The 19,939-nt window shown below is 43.5% G+C and overlaps 1 protein-coding gene across 8 annotated transcripts in view; it reads left to right on the top strand.

Moving 5' to 3' along the window:
- Positions 1–19,939, top strand: part of LOC134800529 (dystonin) — a 288,922-nt gene that overhangs the window by 164,780 nt on the left and 104,203 nt on the right. For 7 of the 8 annotated variants that reach the window (XM_063773000.1, XM_063773005.1, XM_063772999.1 and 4 more), the window contains 14 exons: positions 98–285; positions 1,050–1,181; positions 2,410–2,579; positions 3,043–3,264; positions 3,387–3,591; positions 5,376–5,480; positions 5,740–5,858; positions 6,467–6,611; positions 8,349–8,465; positions 8,923–9,047; positions 9,617–9,845; positions 16,103–16,282; positions 17,096–17,188; positions 18,299–18,473. In XM_063773000.1, the coding sequence (XP_063629070.1) occupies positions 98–285; positions 1,050–1,181; positions 2,410–2,579; positions 3,043–3,264; positions 3,387–3,591; positions 5,376–5,480; positions 5,740–5,858; positions 6,467–6,611; positions 8,349–8,465; positions 8,923–9,047; positions 9,617–9,845; positions 16,103–16,282; positions 17,096–17,188; positions 18,299–18,473 (2,205 nt within the window). Of the gene's footprint in view, positions 1–97; positions 286–1,049; positions 1,182–2,409; positions 2,580–3,042; positions 3,265–3,386; positions 3,592–3,621; positions 3,785–5,375; positions 5,481–5,739; positions 5,859–6,466; positions 6,612–8,348; positions 8,466–8,922; positions 9,048–9,616; positions 9,846–16,102; positions 16,283–17,095; positions 17,189–18,298; positions 18,474–19,939 lie in introns of those variants that run through there. The other variant, XM_063773001.1, reaches the window with a different exon arrangement.

The raw sequence follows: 19,939 nt of genomic DNA, 5'->3' as shown, positions 1-19,939 counted from the left end.
CAATGTACGTCCTTGACGGAAATATATCATTTTGATCCCTTGTAACACAAACTACTATTCTTCGGTTCACATAAAATAACCTATGCACTTATTCCAGATGTGGACACCCACGAGCCGGACGAGAAGTCCCTCATCACGTACATCTCGTCGCTGTACGAGACGTTCCCCGAGCCGGCGGCCGTGCACCCGCTATTCGACGCGGAGTCGCAGCGCCGCGCCGCCGCCTACACCGAGCAGGCGGCCTCGCACCGCGCCTGGTTGCACGAGAACATTGCGTTACTGCAGGTATGTCACGAGCCTCATCCTCCTTGCTTCGTTCTCCTCAGTGCTGAGGGTCGTGACCTCCTACCATATGATTCCGGATCGCAGTTTTCCAGCCTATGCGATCCCTTGCGACTTCTAAGGCATCATGGACTTTGTTGGGTAGCGATCTGCGATTTGCTAACCTGGTCGGACCATCGCATTGGACTGCGACCCCTTCTCTTTCCTTCCACCGAACCAGTGACCTTTTCCAGGTTGTCGTATAAAACCCTCTGAATCTCTTCATGCTCTTGAGCAGTTGAGCGCCCAATTGCACAAAACTACTGCGTTGCTGCGGATATGTCCCCCGTTTGAGGATTCTTCATGACCCACTTGGTCTTCAATCAGGCTGTGCGGGAATATTCCACTGCTACAAGTAATACATGGTACTCTTGGCCGAATTTAGCGCCTGTCTTTTCGAAAACATTGCATTGCTGCAAGAAACCACTGCAGAAATCCTGACATTGTTTCGGAGTCAAAACAATGTCAGGATTTCTGTCCGTCTTGTAAATTCAGTGTACCCTGTCTCACAGTACAAGAATAATCAATGGCACACCAGAAACTTCACAACGTAAAAAGTGTTTACTAGCTTTTTAACAAGATGTGTCATTGAACAGAGAGATCATACTGGAGCTATGCCAAGATAACAAACAGGTGGTTTAAATTATATAAATGGCTAATCCAGGAAGAACCAATGAGATCCCAATGAGCTTCCGTGAGGAATGTCTGAAATGTTGTTGTTTCCCCAGGACCGTGCTTTCCCGTCAACTTTGATCGAGATGAAGAAGCTGCTCAGCGAGAGCACGCGGTTCCGCAGCGAAGAGGTGCCCATCAGGCAGCGGGAGAAGCAGAAGTTGTTCCACCAGTACAGGGAGTTAGAGGTTAGTTTTATATTCACACATCTCTTGCTGTGATTATTATTTTCAGATGGCATATGGACTGAGATTATTGATAAAGTGTCTGACTTGTTTATTGTGGAGCCAAAAAAAGATATACTGTGGTGGTTAGTTCTCGCTTGTCACATTGCACAGGCTATATCGCAACTCCTTGCGTCTGATACACCAGATGACCAACTTCTAAAGTATAATTCTAAATCAATAGTTTTTAGAGCACCGTACAAAACTTTGTTCATGGTGCTCTTATGGGATCACTTCGGTCTTTCAAATCGGTTAAATGCGTTTTTCTCAAAGACCGTTTGATGTAGGTACCTACAATTTGGAATAGTTATGGCAAGTACCATCATTAACACTGTGAATAAGTCAAAACTGCTTATTTCTGATTTTAGGGGGAAATTTAGGGGGTTGAGAGGGGTAGCCTGAATTTTTTTTTATTTGTAAGATACGTGTGGGGTACCATTAGAAAGCTTGCAAAAAATTGAGTCGATGGACTGATTTTGACTTCATTTTAGAGTGCAATTAGTTTCATACAAAAATTTTCACCTCTGTCCTGGCGATTTTCGCGAAAACTATAGCTAACAGGCAGCTGACCAGTCAATACCCAACTTAAAGAAGCATGGAGACGGCGGGAAAATTATCAGCTTAACTTTATCTTTATTAGTTTTCCAACTGCAGCCTGATCTTTGGTTGCTTAGGGCTAGCTAACTGATGCTTACACTGGTCATTTCATATTAGGAAGTAGTTTTAGCGAGAAGGATCCTTAGTTAAAACTTTGGCATTGAAATTTATGACTTATGTCTTTGATACAAAGTTTAATTCTGCTTGCTTATTTTTGTGGGATATTATTTTTTTTCTGAATAGCCTACTATAAGTATGAGAGAGATCTACAAAATACAACCTTATTATATTGCAAATAAGTTTAAATTTCGAACAGGCTTTCCAACCAATTGACTATCTCAATGTGCTCAGTAAGAATCATATTTATTATTGCAGTTTATCTGAAAAAAATCCGTTCTTCACTGTCGTTGAGTTTTTTTTTTTTTCACAATAGAGCACATAGAGTTAGTAAGGCGTATAGAGAAAGGGAACGGTGCTCTGAACACCGTAGTCTTGACTTCGTGCTTGGCCAATTATTTAATTCTGATTCTAAAGAAAACTTTTCAATATATGTCATAAAGACACTGTAGTAATCTCGGTACCGTTGTGATTCCAGAAATATTTCGAATCGGTGGGAGAATGCGACATAGAGCCGACGCTCCGGCCGGAGGCGCTGGAGCAGGCTTGGGCGCGGCTGCTGATGGCGCAGCAGGAGCGCGAGCGCGACCTCGCTGACGAGATCCGCCGCCTCGAGCGCCTGCAGCGCCGGGCGGAGAAACTGCACAGGTAACATGAGTACAATTGAGTGTTCGATTTGGTTGCAGGGCTAGATGACAAGCCAAACAGGCCTTAGTTATTTTGTCTTTCTATGGAGTGGAGAAAAATGAGCAATATTATTATACTAGTAAGAATGTATGGCCAGTGTTTAATTATTCCACACCAGATGCTTCCACTTCCGATAGTAGTTCGGATAATGATCAGTTTTGCATTCCATTCTTCTTCGTCTGCTATTGCAGTTTGATATAAATTACAACCTGCAATCATCATATTTTCAGCCTTTTACACAGCAGCTCTGAAATGTGATCCGAGTGCATTCTACTTCAATTTTATTCCATTCCACTAGCACTGCCTTTGTTCACCTTTATGTCAAGCTTCATTCTGACTACTTGCCAAATTATCAAACGTCTATTTAATTGATTCCGTCATTATATGCGAATATTTTTCTTACGTGCCTGGTATGTTTTTCCAGAGACATAAAACAAACAGAGTCCGGCCTCGACAGCGTGGAGCGTCACATCGAGAGCGAGATCCGGCGCGTGGAGCGCGGCGTGCACCCCGCCGAGGCCAAGATGGCGGCCGAGCAGATCGAACAAGAGCTCAGGACCATGGAGAACACCATCCACGAGATGTTCCAGGACGCGCAGGCGCTCAAGGAGGGCCGGTACCCGCAGGCCTCGGACCTACAGCGACGGTGAGTTTGCCAATATTTAGATGTAGCCAAGGCATTCGTCTCAGCCTGCCGTTTGAATCCTGCAGAGACGGTTAAAACGGATATGAATAGTCATAACTAACTTTGAATGGTTGTTATTGCAGCGTCCAACAAATCCACGACCGCTGGCTGAGCGCGCGAACTGCGTTCACCGGCCGCCTGCTGCCGCGGCTGTCGTCCGTGCGCCTCCCCGTGCAGCACACCACCGTGCGCCGCGAGACGCGCACCGTGCTCGAGACCCGGGTGCACGACGCCGACCCGCTGTTCCAGCAGCTGCAGGACGCCACCAAGTGGTGCAAGGAGCGCCTGGTTAGTACCACCGCCCACACTGTTAACTGCGTTCACCGGCCGCCTGCTGCCGCGGCTGTCGTCCGTGCGCCTCCCCGTGCAGCACACCACCGTGCGCCGCGAGACGCGCACCGTGCTCGAGACCCGGGTGCACGACGCCGACCCGCTGTTCCAGCAGCTGCAGGACGCCACCAAGTGGTGCAAGGAGCGCTTGGTTAGTACCACCGCCCACACTGTTAACTGTCTATCGGTGGAACTTAATACAAAAGGCATAAAGTCCACCGATGGAAAGTTAAAAGTGTAGTTGTTTGTACTTTTACTAGTTCAGTAACTTTGGGTTGATCGACCGGTTGACGACTAATATACGTAAGCTCATTTCGTCCTGCAAATCATGATCCGTATACTGGTATGAAAGTTCTGTCAGACTAATTCTAAACCTTACAGAGATAAAATAAGGTATAATAGGCCTGTTGCAAGTAACAAAGAATCATGGAAATAATGGTTTCAAAGAAACATATATGTTAATATGATTCTAAAAAATGGCCTAATCTCAGTATAAACTGAAGGATTATTAAGATATTCAATAAAATAAAAGTGCAAAATTCTCCAATCGGCCATTATTACTGAAACGCCAATCAGAAGCGTTCCAAACAGTGACGTCATCAATCCATAACATATTTCTTAGAGCAACATAGACAACCTCATTGACCGAAATCTATACGTCCTCACCAAAGAGTTCGAAAGGTGCAAAAAAAATATTATTTCGCCACTAAACATTTATTACGTACAATAAATATTATTACACGATATAAAATAGATATCTATTTGTTATTATTTAAATAAAATGCTAAATAATACGATATTTCAACAACAAACTTTTAATTATTTGGCTGAATGGAACTATCATTGCCTTGTTGGCTGTCGTAATTAGAAAAAATGAAAAATTAAAAAGTAAAACCGGCGCTCGGTGATTTTCACTCAAAATTTACATGTATCTAAATAATTCATCTTAAACTGCAACCGTGTGAGAGTTTTTGTGTAAAATGAGTTATTGTGATAAATTGTTGTAATGTATTTATCATCCCTAACCGTAATATATGGTGCTGAATTAACAATATCATTCGGATTCAAGGGAAATTCGTAACTGTAAGTATGTAAACAATGTCTACCACCTTACCACCAACTAAATAATGACGTCACAAATGGCATGCGAGGCGTTTTCGCGCGAAGTTTAAACTAGCTATAATAAAATGCAATTATCTATGTTAAATCTTATGAGTATAGCTGAAATATTGTGTTTTTCGGAACCAATACAAGTGTACCGACAATAATAAAAGGGATTTCAAAATTTGTCATCAGGCCTATTATACCACACAATAGAAGTCGTGTAGAAGCCGCAGCTGTGCATTTCTGGCACCTTCTTTTGAGGTGCCAGGTGTTTTTAGGGTTCCGTACCCAAAGGGTAAAACAGGACCCTATTACTAAGACTCCACTGTCCGTCTGTCTGTCTGTCACCAGGCTGAGTCTCATGAACCGTGATGACAACCGCTAGACAGTTGAAATTTTCACAGATGTTATATTTCTGTTGGCGCTATAACAACAAATACTAAAAAGTACGGAACCCTCGGTGGGCGAGTCCGATTCGCGCTTGTCTGGTTTTTTTAGACATGTCTTCTCTGATATCTTACAGGTCGTGACTTTAAATTCCAGTTTTACTTATATCTTTAAAACCTTTGAAATGATTCCTCAAGTAAAGTAAGTAACAAAAGAACGATACTAAATCCCCGTTGGTTTTGTTATTGCAGAAGAGACTCCACGAAGCAGAGTACGGGTCGGACCTGCCCGGCGTGCAGCACGAGCTCGACAAGCACCAGCGCGAACACAAGACCATCGACCAGTTCCATTCCAAGGCATGTATCCAACTTATCTAGAGTCAATACAGTTAACTGTGAACCTTATTTCAAGGAAATAAGGTCCAGTGCTATTCTAAGCCACATGGCTTAGAATACATATTCTATTAGCTAAGAAACGTGATCGACAAGACAATGAACGTTTGTGATCCTTACTGCTAGGAGATCTGCCGTTAGGTGTATTGCTCATCTCTTTCTCCTCGAGTGTTTAATTCTTAGTACGTTATGTTGTCCCTTTCTAATGATAACCCGTGTCCAGGTGGAGCAGTGCGTGCACAACCGTGCCAACTTCTCCGGCGAGGAGCTGACGCTCTACAACCAGCACCTCAACCAGCTGCAGAAGCTCTATGCTGAGCTGCTCTCTACCAGCACTAAACGGTAAATATGAAGCTTTGGTTTAGCATTTGTTTTGGTTTCTTTAGTTGTAAAATTAGCTTAGCCATCAGCCAAGACACGATTTTCACTAGCAAAATAAAAGCACTACAAAGAGTTTCACAAAATAAAAGCAAAGGAAAACCTCGCTTTCAGTTGTAACGAGAAGTAACTATCGAAAACTTAACACGTTCGTTGTGGCAACGATTCGGTTTGGTCAGATGCAGTATGTTTAACTGTGTTGTGACAATGTGGATATATTCGAAAACATAAACATAATTTTTCTCTATCACTCTTGCATATTCGAGCGATAAAGAGGCAGATACCTAAATTTCGATTTTCGCGTTTCCCGGTAGGCCCTTGTTAATTAACCGCCTTGATGAATCAATGTCATATTTTCTTGTCTGTGAAAACTTGTCAAAAAACAGTTTAAAGCACAGTATGTATAAGTTACTCTATGGTTTACTAGAGGCGCTAGTGCTGCACTCTGGCGGCAGAACATTGCAGTAATACTCCGGGGATTCAAAGAAAATGTTAATGCAAGGGCAACATAGACCATCTGAAAATTAAACTTGCTTGTGACTCAAAATGAACCATATTCTGTATATTTGCAGTATGTCGGACCTCGACGCGCTGCAGGAGTTCCTGCAGAGCGCGACGGCGGAGCTGAACTGGCTCAACGAGAAGGAACAGGTGGAGCTGTCGCGCGACTGGGCCGACCCGCACATCAACCTGCCCGCCGTGCAGCACTACTATGAGGTAACTAACTACACACTATTCAGTTGTCCAACCAATAACGACCTTGACCTCTTGGATTTAGAGTTGAAATTTGACTGATATTTCGGATACGTATCGTGTCCATGGGATTCAAAAGTTGAATACTTACTAGTAGCAAAGACAATAGAGTGTATAGAGAGTTATTGTCATGGTAAATTATGTAGCCACAGAAATTTACTACCATTTTTCGACAGAAGATTAAAACTTTTAGAACGCCATTTGACTTTGATCCTTATTCTTTAATTGACGTGTTTTAATTTGTTAAATATCGAAAAGTACACGCCATCTACTCGAGACTAGGCCAAAGGTATGGCGCCATCGCTCGAAAAGATTGCACCATACCTTTGGGTTAGTCTCGAGTAGATCTGGCGTTACTTTTTAATATATAAGGTGCTACTTTATTAGTTGCAGATATTTTAACAGATGATACTTTACTTTAAAACAATTAACTTTAAATAGGAATTAAGAATATATATATTTTTTTTGTTTTAATTTACCGAACAAAAAATTAAATTTAATTATGGTTCGGCGGGAAAACTGCAAAAGGTTATTAGGATGAAGTGGCCAGACAGTTAGGTATTAGGTAAAAAAGGTTCTAGAATCTGTTCAATGAGTTCACATTTAATAATCAGTGATTATTAATCACATTAACAGGGTGTTTTTACGTAAATTTGTTTTTCAGTTTTCTCCAAAAAAACATCGTAAAAGCTATAATGTTTCATACTTAAATATACTCCAGGTACCGAGTACTGTCAGCTGTGTAAATATCTGCAACTAATAAAGTAGCACCTTATATACAAAAACACATAATATGTGTTTTTGTTATCTGTAAAAGAATAAGGATCAAAGTCAAATGGTGTTCTAAAAGTTACAATCTTCTGTCGAAAGATGGCAGTTAATATACTGTGGCTACATAATTTAGTTTGACAATCCGCCTCTACCTCAAATTCTCTTTGCTAGTAGTTTGCCCCGAGCAATGATCCCATTTGATTAGAGCATTGTTGGCAAGGTTAACCATTAGTGAACCTTATTGCTATGGTGTAAGGTATAGCAATGATCAGTTTAGTTTGTTGCTGTAAAACCTCAGCTTGATTTCGAGCAGATACTTAGCCAAGAATACTGTATGTTGATATACCACAAATAAGATGAACCAGACTATAATAGGCATGTAATTAAACATAATCTTAACTCGATATTGTAGATAAGATGAAGCATGTTTGACTAGATAAATAGTGTTCTTTTCTCTCGTCCTGAATGACGTAGCAGTACTGGTTGCAAAATAACTATTCGGAATGTCAATAAAGTCTAGATTTCATTGTCAATTACCTCTCTGGGTATTTTTTGTAGAAATTAAACTAGATGGCCAATTGTTTCGTAGATTTTAGTGCTCACTTGCATCAGCTAAAAGCTACTTTTACTCATTGTTTCTTCATACTAAAGAGTAACTCCGAGTTGAACATGCTTGCTCTAGCCTTTGTAACTGAGCGCTAAAATTGTGAATGACATATCCATAAGACGATGTTGTTGTACCGTTTATTTGAAAATATGTTTACCAAATTCCGTTTTCAATCCTTGCAAGCATTCCTTTGGAGAAGATAGCGAGGTTTGTTCATTTGTTTTAATTTAATTTACTCCTCAGTTGCCTTTATATTTTCACGCTTGTTGACGCTTAAATAAATTTAAGTCTTATGTAGATAATAAATAAGGTTCGTTTTGCAGCAACTGATGTCATCGCTGGAGAAGAGAGAACTCCAGTTCAGCAACGTGATCGACCGCGGAGAGGCGTTGATCGCTCAACACCATCCGGCGACGAAAACGATCGAAGCGCACTTGCAGGTACAATTTCAACTTTATTTGTAGGTACATAGAGTCTATTTTTGACTACCACTTAAATTTTGTTACCTTAGGAAGTCACCTGTCTTCAGTGCCCAAGGGGTACAAGTCTAACGATTCTATTTCGGCGATACAATATTAACCCTTTGAACGCTTCGCTTATCCTGTAGTATGTAGGCACCTTGACTCTGCTTTTAAGTTCATGCACAATCTTATTTAATATTGATATTAAATGGTGTCAGCAGAAATTAGTCTTGAAATAGCAACGATTCAGTGTGTAAACAAACAAGATGGCTGTCAATCACGATCGACATTCCACAGATAATACATTGATGATACGCGATTTTGGAATTATTCGAAAACAGTGTTGCTAACCCGCGTTTTTTCAAATTTGCCGCCTTTTGCTACTGACAAGATTTGTTTGACCGAGTATATTTAACGTTTCTGTTTGATATAACAGGTGATGCAGTCGCAATGGGCGTGGGTGCTGCAGTTGACGCTGTGTCTCGAGACTCACTTGAAGCACACCACCCAGTACCACAACTTCTTCGAGGAGGTCAAGGAGGCCGAGAAATGGATACAGAAGTAAGTATACTAGTAATAAGCGTGGCACAACCAACAAGGACGTAACAAGTGGAGTTTTCACTAGTAAGATTTATCATTGTCGGTTTTTTAATAAAGGCCACTTCAAAATTACGTATTTGAAGTACATTCTCGCGTGTGGCGCTTTTGGCCTCTACCAAAATAAAGATAGTTTATTAAGTAAGCATATTACAATGCGCTTATGAACGTCAAATAAAGTTACTCCGATTCTAACGCTGCACCTCTGACCCGAGAAGATTTAAATCCCTCCTAAATTGTGAGGATATCCGAACATGGGATCGTCTAGATATTTTTGAGTTGCGTCACGCACAATCAACAAATTTATCAACATGAAATATGGTAGCGGTAGCTGTCATCTCATAGAGAACTATAAACATTTCAATTTGTTATCCAGCGCAGGGTGGTATTCCATCTGTCTAATGTATATTTTGTCTCACATTTTGCTTAATGAGGGAGTGAGGCGCAATGACATTGGCTCAAGAAATTGGACAGGTGGAATACCACCCTTAATAAATGTTGTACAATTATTGACTCAGGTTTTTTCTCCACAGACGCGAAGAAGCTCTAAACTCGACCTTCTCCCAGTCAGAGTTCACCCTTGATCAGGGCGAGCGCTTACTTAAGGGCATGCAAGAGCTCCGTGAAGAGCTGAACTCCCACGGCGGAGTAGTGTCTCGGCTGGTGGAAGAGGCCCAGTCCGTGAGGCCGGTGAAACAGCGACGGGCGCCTATCACCAGGCCGCTCAGGGCCGAGACTGTGTGCGCCTACAAACATGCCAATGTAAGTAGAATGAGTTTGTATTCTTTAGCAATTGAAAATTAAAATTCTATTAGATTAGAAGATATGAACGATCTAGAGATGCGTCCATGCCTGATGACTGTGTTGCATCACTCATGTTTCGCACGCGCATTGTGAGTGCTGCATGTCGCTGGCCCAATATTACAGGGTTACTATGTTTCGCTTTTATCGAGCTGAAATTTGAACATTGTTATAGTGACATTAAGTAATTTAAGTCGAATTTCAATTATTTTGAAAATGTAACATAGAACTCTGTAATATTGGGCCAGCGATATGTGTAGTTATTGTAATTGTTTGCGTGATAGAGTGCACTATGCGCTAGTTTTCTGCAAACAGGCGTAATCGCTGCGCGTTTTCTAGACGACGGCGGTCGGCGCATCTTAAGAATAAACGATGTCAAGTAAAGTAACGGCAGGGACGCCATGTAAGGCTTAATATAAATTATCCGTATAAGCTAGAGTCAGGCCGAGAAAAGTCTGCAGCGATTTTGATAGCCCACGCAGTGCAAGTGTCATTTTAAACGTCAAACTTCTATGAAATTATGATGTATAAATAACACTGGCCTAAGACTGTGACTGAATGGACAGGACCACCTGGAAAAAGACATCAAGGAAGGCCACAGAAGCGCTGGTCAGACGACATAGTTCAAATAGTTGGAAAAACAGGAATAAATTGGATGAAATTAGCTACAGATAGAGAACAATGGAAGGGACTCGAGGAGGCTTTTACCCAATAGGGATCAGTGAAAAGAATTAACAAATAATACAACAACATATAAACAAACGTTATATTCGCTGAAATAAATAAAGCTGTAATAATAATAATAACCAATGAGCAACTGAGGAGGACTCTGGACGAGGCGATTACGCGGTACCGCTCCACACCCGATACTAGGCCACGATTACCACGTTTGCCTATGAATAGACACAATCTAGCGCTAATGGGAGCCCTAAACGCTTTACTAGAGCCATATTTGCGGACTAGTAAAGATTTAGATGATACGCACGCGATCATGTATTGCGGAGCCATCGCGGCGTGCCGTGTTGCACGAGTCAAGTTTCCGGACTCTGAACGTGCACCTAGGACCGCCGGAGGTGCCCCCGCATGGCAAATACGGATCGAGCGACGTATCAGCTCTTTTAGGACTCTTATCGCAAAGCTGATCTGCTTCAGGGGGGGCAACAATCGCCCCCGAGTAATGCGCTTTGTAAACCAGGCATTCGTGGGGACGGATATCAGGCCCCGCGACTACATGGCCAACGTTACGGAGCGCATCGACTTTCTAAAGCAGAAAGTCTATGCATGGGCAAACCGTATTCGCCGCTACAGAGAGCGTGTGGACCGATTCCAGCAGAATCGTCTTTTCCAGAGTGACCAAAGGAAGATGTACCGAAAGTGGGAGGAAACCAACCTTCGTGCATCCGACTCGCGGCCACCGGATGCTACTGTCATGAATGACTTCTGGCGTAGCATCTGGTCGGTGCCTGTCGGACACACCGAGGGGAGTTGGATGAGTGTTGTCGAGCGTGAGTGCGAGTCCATTGAACCTATGGGGGCAGTCACCATCAGCCCCGATGACGTAAGTTGTGCCATCCGCACGGCCCAGAACTGGAAAAGTCCTGGGCCGGATGGATTGCACAACTTCTGGCTAAAATGGTTCCGATGCTCGCACTCCTACTTAGCAGCACAATTTCAACAAGCCCTCGAACTTGGTTCTCTCCCACCTTCCTTAACAACTGGTGTCACCTTCCTGCTCTATAAGTCCGGTAGTACCACGGAAGCGAAGAACTACAGACCCATCACATGCTTGCCTACACTCTACAAGCTCCTTACATCCATTTTGAGAGCAAAAATCAACGCGCACATTGTCGCAAACAATATTTTGGCCTCTGCTCAAAATGGATGTAGGGTTGGGTCCCGTGGTACTAAAGAGCTCCTCCTCATAGACATGACCATCTGCCAACAAATCCGGCGGACCAGGGGGGCCCTCTCAGCCGCTTGGATTGACTACAAGAAGGCCTATGATTCGGTGCCTCATTCATGGCTGGGGAGGGTCTTAGAGCTGTACAAAGTTGATGCAGCTTTGAGAGCCTTCCTAAGCGCGTGTATGGGGCAGTGGACCACAGTCCTTCGTCAACCAGGAGGCGGGGATGACCGACCTGGCCCACAGGATTTTATAAGGATTGAGCGAGGAATATTTCAGGGCGACAGTCTGAGTCCGCTATGGTTCTGCCTAGCTCTGAATCCCCTCAGCACCTTGCTGAAGGATTTGGGACTAGGTTGCCGGCTTCGGAGAGAGGGTGAAGTTATTTCTCACCTTCTGTACATGGATGACCTCAAATTATTTGCACCAAATACCCAAGGCTTGTTGGAGCTACTGAAAACCACCGAAGTCTTCAGTAGTGCCATCAACATGGAGTTTGGTGTCGATAAATGTGCGGTTATGCATGTACAGCGGGGGAAGGTTGTAAATTCAACAAATTTACAACTTTCTGAGACAATGTCTTTCAGGTCTATCTCTGAATCAGAGACCTATAAATACCTTGGTATGTCACAGTCGTTGGGTATTGAGGACGAGGGTATTAGACGGTCGGTGAAGGAGCGCTTTTTCAGTCGGCTCACAAAAGTCCTTAACAGTCTTTTGTCAGGAGGCAACAAAGTGCGCGCCTTCAACGCCTGGGTAATGCCTCTTCTCACATACTCCTTTGGCATACTAAGGTGGACTCAGACCGAGCTGGACGCCCTGGATCGGAGGGTCCGGTCACTGCTCACCACACATCGCATGCTACACCCACGCTCGTCAGTTATGAGATTGTACATCCCACGGAAGTGTGGAGGCCGAGGCTTCCTAAACGCCAAGGATCTCCACAACCGCGAGGTGTACAATCTCAGGAATTATTTCCTTAACAACGAGTGTGGGATGCATCGTGATGTGGTGGCAGTAGACAGGAACCTCACGCCGCTCTCCTTGGCAAACGAGAACTGGCGCAAACCTGTGGTACTAAGTACTGCGGATCGCAAGGCGGCATGGGAGAGTAAGGCGCTACACGGGCGGTTCTACAAGGCCCTCACGGGACCCGATGTGGACCTGCTCGCGTCGGTGAACTGGTTACGATTCGGGGACCTCTTCGGAGAAACCGAGGGTTTTGCCTGTGCAATTGCGGACGAAGTGATGATGACGAACAACTATCGGAAATATATCCTGAAGGACGGTACGGTCGACATTTGTCGGGCATGCCGCCGTCCCGGAGAGTCACTCAGGCATATCATTTCCGGTTGTTCTCATCTTGCTAACGGTGAGTACTTGCACAGACATAATCTCGTAGCCAGGATTATTCACCAGCAACTTGCTCTTCTATACGGCCTTGTGGACCGCGAAGTACCGTACTACAAGTACTTACCTGCGCCTGTTCTCGAGAATGGTCGTGCCACGCTCTATTGGGATCGATCTATCATCACTGACAGGACTATTGTCGCCAATAAGCCTGACATCGTGCTGATAGACCGATCGCAGCGCCGGGCCGTGCTCGCCGACGTCACCATCCCCCATGATGAGAATCTCGTGAAGGCCGAGAAGGACAAGTCCAGCAAGTACCTAGACTTAGCTCACGAGATTACCGCCATGTGGGATGTTGACTCGACGATCATTGTTCCGATAGTTGTGTCAGCGAACGGTCTCATAGCGAAGAGTCTCGACCAACACCTAGAGAGACTCTCGCTGGGTGGTTGGATCAAGGGTCAGATGCAGAAGGCGGTAATATTGGACACGGCGCGTATAGTACGTCGGTTCCTCACTCTGCGGCCCTGACCACCGGCAGCTTGGGCCAAGCTCCGCTGCCGGCGGCACCCTAGGTTAGGTTTTTTATAATGTGTTTATATGTATTTTTTATTGTTTTGTAAGTGTTTTTTTATATTTTACTTTTATATTCATATTATAACAAACCTAACTTAAGACGAAAAATAAATAAAGAGAATAATAATAATAGCCTGGATTGACTACAAGAAGGCCTATGATTCGGTGCCTCACTCATGGCTGGAGAGGGTCTTAGAGCTGTATAAAGTTGATACAGCTTTAAGAGCCTTTCTAAGCGCGTGTATGAGGCAATGGACCACAGTCCTTCGTCAACCAGGAGGCGGGGATGGGAGCCCTGGCCCGCAGGATTTTATAAGGATTGAGCGAGGAATATTTCAGGGTGATAGTCTGAGTCCTCTGTGGTTCTGCCTAGCTCTGAATCCTCTCAGTACCTTGCTGAAGGATTTAGAACTAGGTTGCCGGCTTCGGAGAGGGGGTGAAGTCATTTCTCACCTTCTGTACATGGATGATCTCAAATTATTTGCACCAAATAGCCAAGACTTGGTGGAGCTACTGAAAACTACCGAAGTCTTCAGTAATGCCATCAACATGGAGTTTGGTGTCGATAAATGTGCGGTTATGCATGTACAGCGGGGGAAAGTTGTAAATTCAACAAATTTACAACTTTCTGAGACAATGTCTTTCAGATCCATCTCTGAATCAGAAACCTATAAATACCTTGGCATGTCACAGTCGTTGGGTATTGAGGAAGAAGGTATTAGACGGTCGGTGAAGGAGCGCTTTTTCAGTCGGCTCACAAAAGTACTCAACAGTCTTTTGTCAGGAGGCAACAAAGTGCGCGCCTTCAACGCCTGGGTAATGCCTCTACTCACATACTCCTTTGGCATACTAAGGTGGACTCAGACCGAGCTGGATGCCCTGGATCGGAGGGTCCGACAGCTGCTCACCACTCACCGTATGTTGCACCCACGCTCGTCTGTTATGAGATTGTACATCCCACGGAAATGTGGAGGTCGCGGCTTTCTAAACGCCAAAAATCTCCACAACCGTGAGGTGTACAATCTCAGGAATTATTTCCTCAACAACGAGTGTGGGATGCATCGTGATGTGGTGGCAGCTGACAAGGGCCTCACGCCGCTCTCCTTGGCGAACGAGAACTGGCGCAAACCTGTAGTACTAAGCACCGAGGACCGCAAGGCGGTATGGAAGGATAAGCAGCTACACGGGCGGTTCTACAAGGCCCTCACGGGACCCGATGTGGACCTGCTCGCGTCGGTGAACTGGTTACGATTCGGGGACCTCTTCGGAGAAACCGAGGGTTTTGCCTGTGCAATTGCGGACGAAGTGATGATGACGAACAACTATCGGAAATATATCCTGAAGGACGGTACGGTCGACATTTGTCGGGCATGCCGCCGTCCCGGAGAGTCACTCAGGCATATTATCTCCGGTTGTTCTCATCTTGCTAACGGCGAGTACTTGCACAGACATAACCTCGTAGCCAGAATTATTCACCAGCAGCTTGCCCTCCTATACGGCCTTGTGGACCGCGAAGTGCCGTACTACAAGTACTCACCTGCGCCAGTTCTCGAAAATGGTCGTGCCACGCTCTATTGGGATCGATCTATCATCACTGACAGGACTATTGTAGCCAATAAGCCTGACATCGTGCTGATAGATCGATCGCAGCGCCGGACCGTGCTCGTCGACGTCACCATCCCCCATGATGAGAATCTCGTGAAGGCCGAGAAGGACAAGTCCAGCAAGTACCTAGACTTAGCCCACGAGATAACCGCTATGTGGGATGTTGACTCGACAATCATTGTTCCTATAGTCGTGTCAGCGAACGGTCTCATAGCGAAGAGTCTCGACCAACACCTAGAGAGACTCTCGCTGGGTGGTTGGATCAAGGGTCAGATGCAGAAGGCGGTAATTTTGGACACGGCGCGTATAGTACGTCGATTCCTCACTCTGCGGCCCTGACCACCGGCAGCTTGGACCCTGCCCCGCTGCCGGCGGCACCCTAGGTTAGGTTTTTTATAATGTGTTTATATATTTTTGTTATGTTTTGTAAGTGTTTTTATATTTTACTTTTATACTCACATTGTAAAACCCTAACCTAAGACCCTAATTGAATAAAGAGAAAATAATAATAAAAAATAACACTGGCACTGCGTGGGCTATCGAAATCGCTGCAGAGTTTTCTTGGTCTAACTCTAACTTTGCACCGACTTTGACAGAACAAAAAGTGAAAGTGTAAAATTTCATAAAAAAATTACGGTTTTAATAACATTCCACACTTTGACTTATTAAATTCTACGCAGCATTAACTCGCTCCGACTGTACACACAGTACGTACAGATCGTACAATATTTTAATGTCGATGTATTACGTGTATGCTAACGATGATGATGTTCTCCGTCAGATCGCGATCGAGAAGGGGTCGGCCGTGACGGTGGTGGACAACTCGGGGCGGTCGCGCTGGCTGGTGCGGCTGGGCGGCGCGGGCACGGAGGTGCAGCTGCCGGGCGCCGTGGTGGCGCTGCCGCCGCCCTGCGCGCTCGCCGCCGAGGCCGCCCAACGGCTCAGGAACGCCTACGATAGGGTAACTTGCTAGTCGACATTTCGAAGATTTTACGAAAGTTTTCCTCGCGCTTTTGTACCTTCCCATTCCCTCGGCTTGAGTATAGAGAGACTCATATGACAACTGTACAGTCGGTACCCTCCTCCAACATTCCTCTGGTTACCCACGTGGACTTCAGGGTTACGCTGAGTAATTCAGGGTTTGTTATCGCTTAGTAAAGCTATACATTGAAAATTTCTGCAAATACTGTCATATGTGTTGCTTGTGTAGCTAATTGAAGTAGCTAACGTAGTTAGTTCCCTCCTACACACATAAATACCAAGTTATAAACAAATATTTATATGATTTAAATAATCTTCATCACACGATAAACGCAATAACTTGTTACGATAAACTTAATAATACATTGGAAACAGCAATTAGAATTATATGTGTCTACACAAATTTTACCTCATATGAATGAATAAGAAATTCATATTAGAAACTCCTAAATATATCCTTTGTTTACAAATCATTACCGCTAATCTTATTGTTAATTATCTACGAAAACAAATATTAATGTTAATTGCATATTGAACTCTACATTACTGTCAATAAAAACTATGAAAGCACAACGACTCATTTTATAAATAATATTAATTAAATTAAATGTAAACAATCAATTTAATCCATATGTACAAACTTAACAATAACATCAGTCGCTTTTAGCCATTCAAGTGCACTTGACCGTTTTATTTCCTATTTCCCTTTTACTCGTGATCAACTAAAGTTATGTATACTGTATACATGTTGTACAGCAGTACAGTGTTGTTAATGTGGTGGTTGTGGACACAGGTGATCCAGCTGTGGCAGCGCAAGCAACTGCGCATGCGACAGAACATGATCTTCGCCACCATCAAGGTGGTCAAGGGATGGGACTTCCCGCAGGTAAGATTGTTAAGACAATCTAAGTAGTTTGTAAATGTGTTTAATTTAATGTCATTTACACATTTTGTAAATGTGTAAATAGATAAGTGTTATTGGCATTGCAAAAGGATAAGCCTCACTTTTTTTCTAATAAGTTTGAAGCTGCATTTTATGACTATTTTTAAACAGAGTGGAATGGACATATAAACTTTCTAGTTTTACACTGGGACTTAATTGGCCATTTTTTGTTTGACACACAACATGAAGATTATTTTTAAGAACCGTGTTGATACAGTGGAATAAAATATATGGTAGAACTGTGCATAGCTGGTCGAAACATCTATAATTCGACGTAGCAGCTGCTAAATGTCAATACGTTAACATAACTGCTAAATAAGTTTTTGTCAAAAATTTCATTTTTGGTACAAGCTTTGCTTTAAGACAACTAATACTCATCGAGACAATTCTAAAAACCCCTAACACAATTAGGCTGCGTTGTTTCATCACAGAGTTCCTATGGCCACCTCCTGTCTCCATCATCAGATCAGTTCGACAGTACCATATTATTGTATTGTCATCAGAACAACATACAGCTGCCAATTTTTATGACGCTACAATCCTTGGAAGATGGTTAAATTAGTTACCTTAGATTCCATTACATAGTTAGTTACATACAGGTCGAGAGTACCTATGGCCACCTCCTGTCTCCATCATCAGATCAGTTCGACAGTACCATTTTATTGTATTGTCATCAGAACTACATACAGCTGCCAATTTTTATGACGCTACGATCCTTGGAAGATGGTTGAATTAGTTACCTTAGATTCCATTACATAGTTAGTTACATACAGGTCGAGAGTACCTATGGCCACCTCCTGTCTCCATCATCAGATCAGTTCGACAGTACCATTTTATTGTATTGTCATCAGAACTACATACAGCTGCCAATTTTTATGACGCTACGATCCTTGGAAGATGGTTGAATTAGTTACCTTAGATTCCATTACATAGTTAGTTACATACAGGTCTACCTAATAAAAGCTTGTTAAAAATAAGGTCTACGATTGGTCCGTTGATAATATTTCTGTTAGTTCCTGTTTCTAAATAGTAATGTACACGTTTGTCCGACAGTTTGTGGCCATGGGCGCGGAACAGAGGCAAGCGATCCGGCGCGCGCTGAACGAGGACGCCGAGAAGCTGCTGGGCGAGGGCGACCCCGCCGACCCGCAGCTGCGCCGCCTGCGCCGCGAGATCGACGACGTCAACCGTCTGTTCGACGAGTTCGAGCGACGAGCCAGGGCCGAAGGTACGTGATAAACAAACAGCTAGCCTAAAGTGTCATTCTATAAAACTTGCTAACTATGTAAACAAACTGCCATATTGAAATTGTCTCTGAATGATGAATTTACTACTGACTATGGTTTACATAGTTAGCAAGTTCCATAGAATGACACTTTATGTGACAGTTCGGGCCATGGGCTAAAGGTAGGTGATTAAGTCCATGGATAGAGAAACTACGGCCTGTGGGCTGGATCCGGCGAGCGAGCCTGCCAATACGACCCACGTAAACAACCATATTCCGTGCTGTCAGACATGCAAGAATATAACAGAGGCCTTAACGTTGGGGAAATGCGTTTACGCATGCCACCTGGCCCGGGGGAACCAGGAGCGATGACGGACTAACCAGTATTAGGACTACCGTCTAAAACCACCAACGAATGCCAACTCCGCCTTGTAGAGGAGCGCCGCAGGATCACTGTCAGCATTCGACTGCGTACAATATAACAGAGGCCTAGTCGTGACCCTTAGACCCAAAAATTTGGAGACCTGTGATATATGAACAGCTAGCTACAGTAACCCTACTATTACAACGTGACAAGATTTTTGACGTAAGAATTTGATGAAATGTGTCAACCATAGACTAGGAATCCTCTAGACGGAGTTTAGAGCAATTATTTCATGCAACCGATGCTGCCAAAAATGCGGAGGTGCCCGGGACGAAGTTAGCGAGATCCCGTGCCGTGATTGGTCTGTTCAAACGACGAACGAGTTCACGGACGTCACACAAAGACACTTTCGACTCGAACATGGAGTAAATTTACCGTATGCGTGGCAGAGGGGGTAGCGCGACTATGCTCAGTCTGGAGGATGTTTTGTCTGTGGTGTCAACAAACCTAGTTGATTATCTTATGCTTTCATGATTGCTATTTGATTTATTTAACCTTTCAAGTCTAAAGCACTTATTCATTCGCATTTATAGCATGTACTGATTCGATTAATCAAAGCAATTCATTGAAGAAAGTCGTTCTAGCGATAATTTCACATTGACAATAGCAATAAATATCCCGAGTCGTCGGGAGATAATTGAATTGAAACCGAGATGCAATTAATCAATTTTACTCTGTTACCAAGACGCACACCAATTAAATAATTGTAGGACAATTGGTTTGTTTTCTTACCATATTTAGGGCACAACTGTTGAAGAGATCTTGGGTTTTTATGACCGAAAATTATAGTGTTTAATAATATTTTAACTTCCTCTAGTTAGTCTAATACTTTAATAATATAGGATTGCTATGATATGATGTTTGTGAAGTGCATAGGTTTGCGATTATCTACAGCATTTTATTGGCAACATTTAACATAATCAAACTTAGGTATCTTTTGATAAAATTACCACTAATATATAAACTGTACTTTACGTCTACTAATTCAAAAGTATACTTTTGTCAAAAAATACTAATCTAAAATTCATCCATCAGTAAACTCAAC

This window comes from Cydia splendana, chromosome 20 (genome assembly GCF_910591565.1).
Source record: "Cydia splendana chromosome 20, ilCydSple1.2, whole genome shotgun sequence".
In the NCBI taxonomy this organism is placed as follows: Eukaryota; Metazoa; Arthropoda; class Insecta; order Lepidoptera; family Tortricidae; genus Cydia; species Cydia splendana.
Note: the sequence above shows the minus strand (reverse complement) of the source record. Positions and strands in the feature narration are given on the sequence as shown.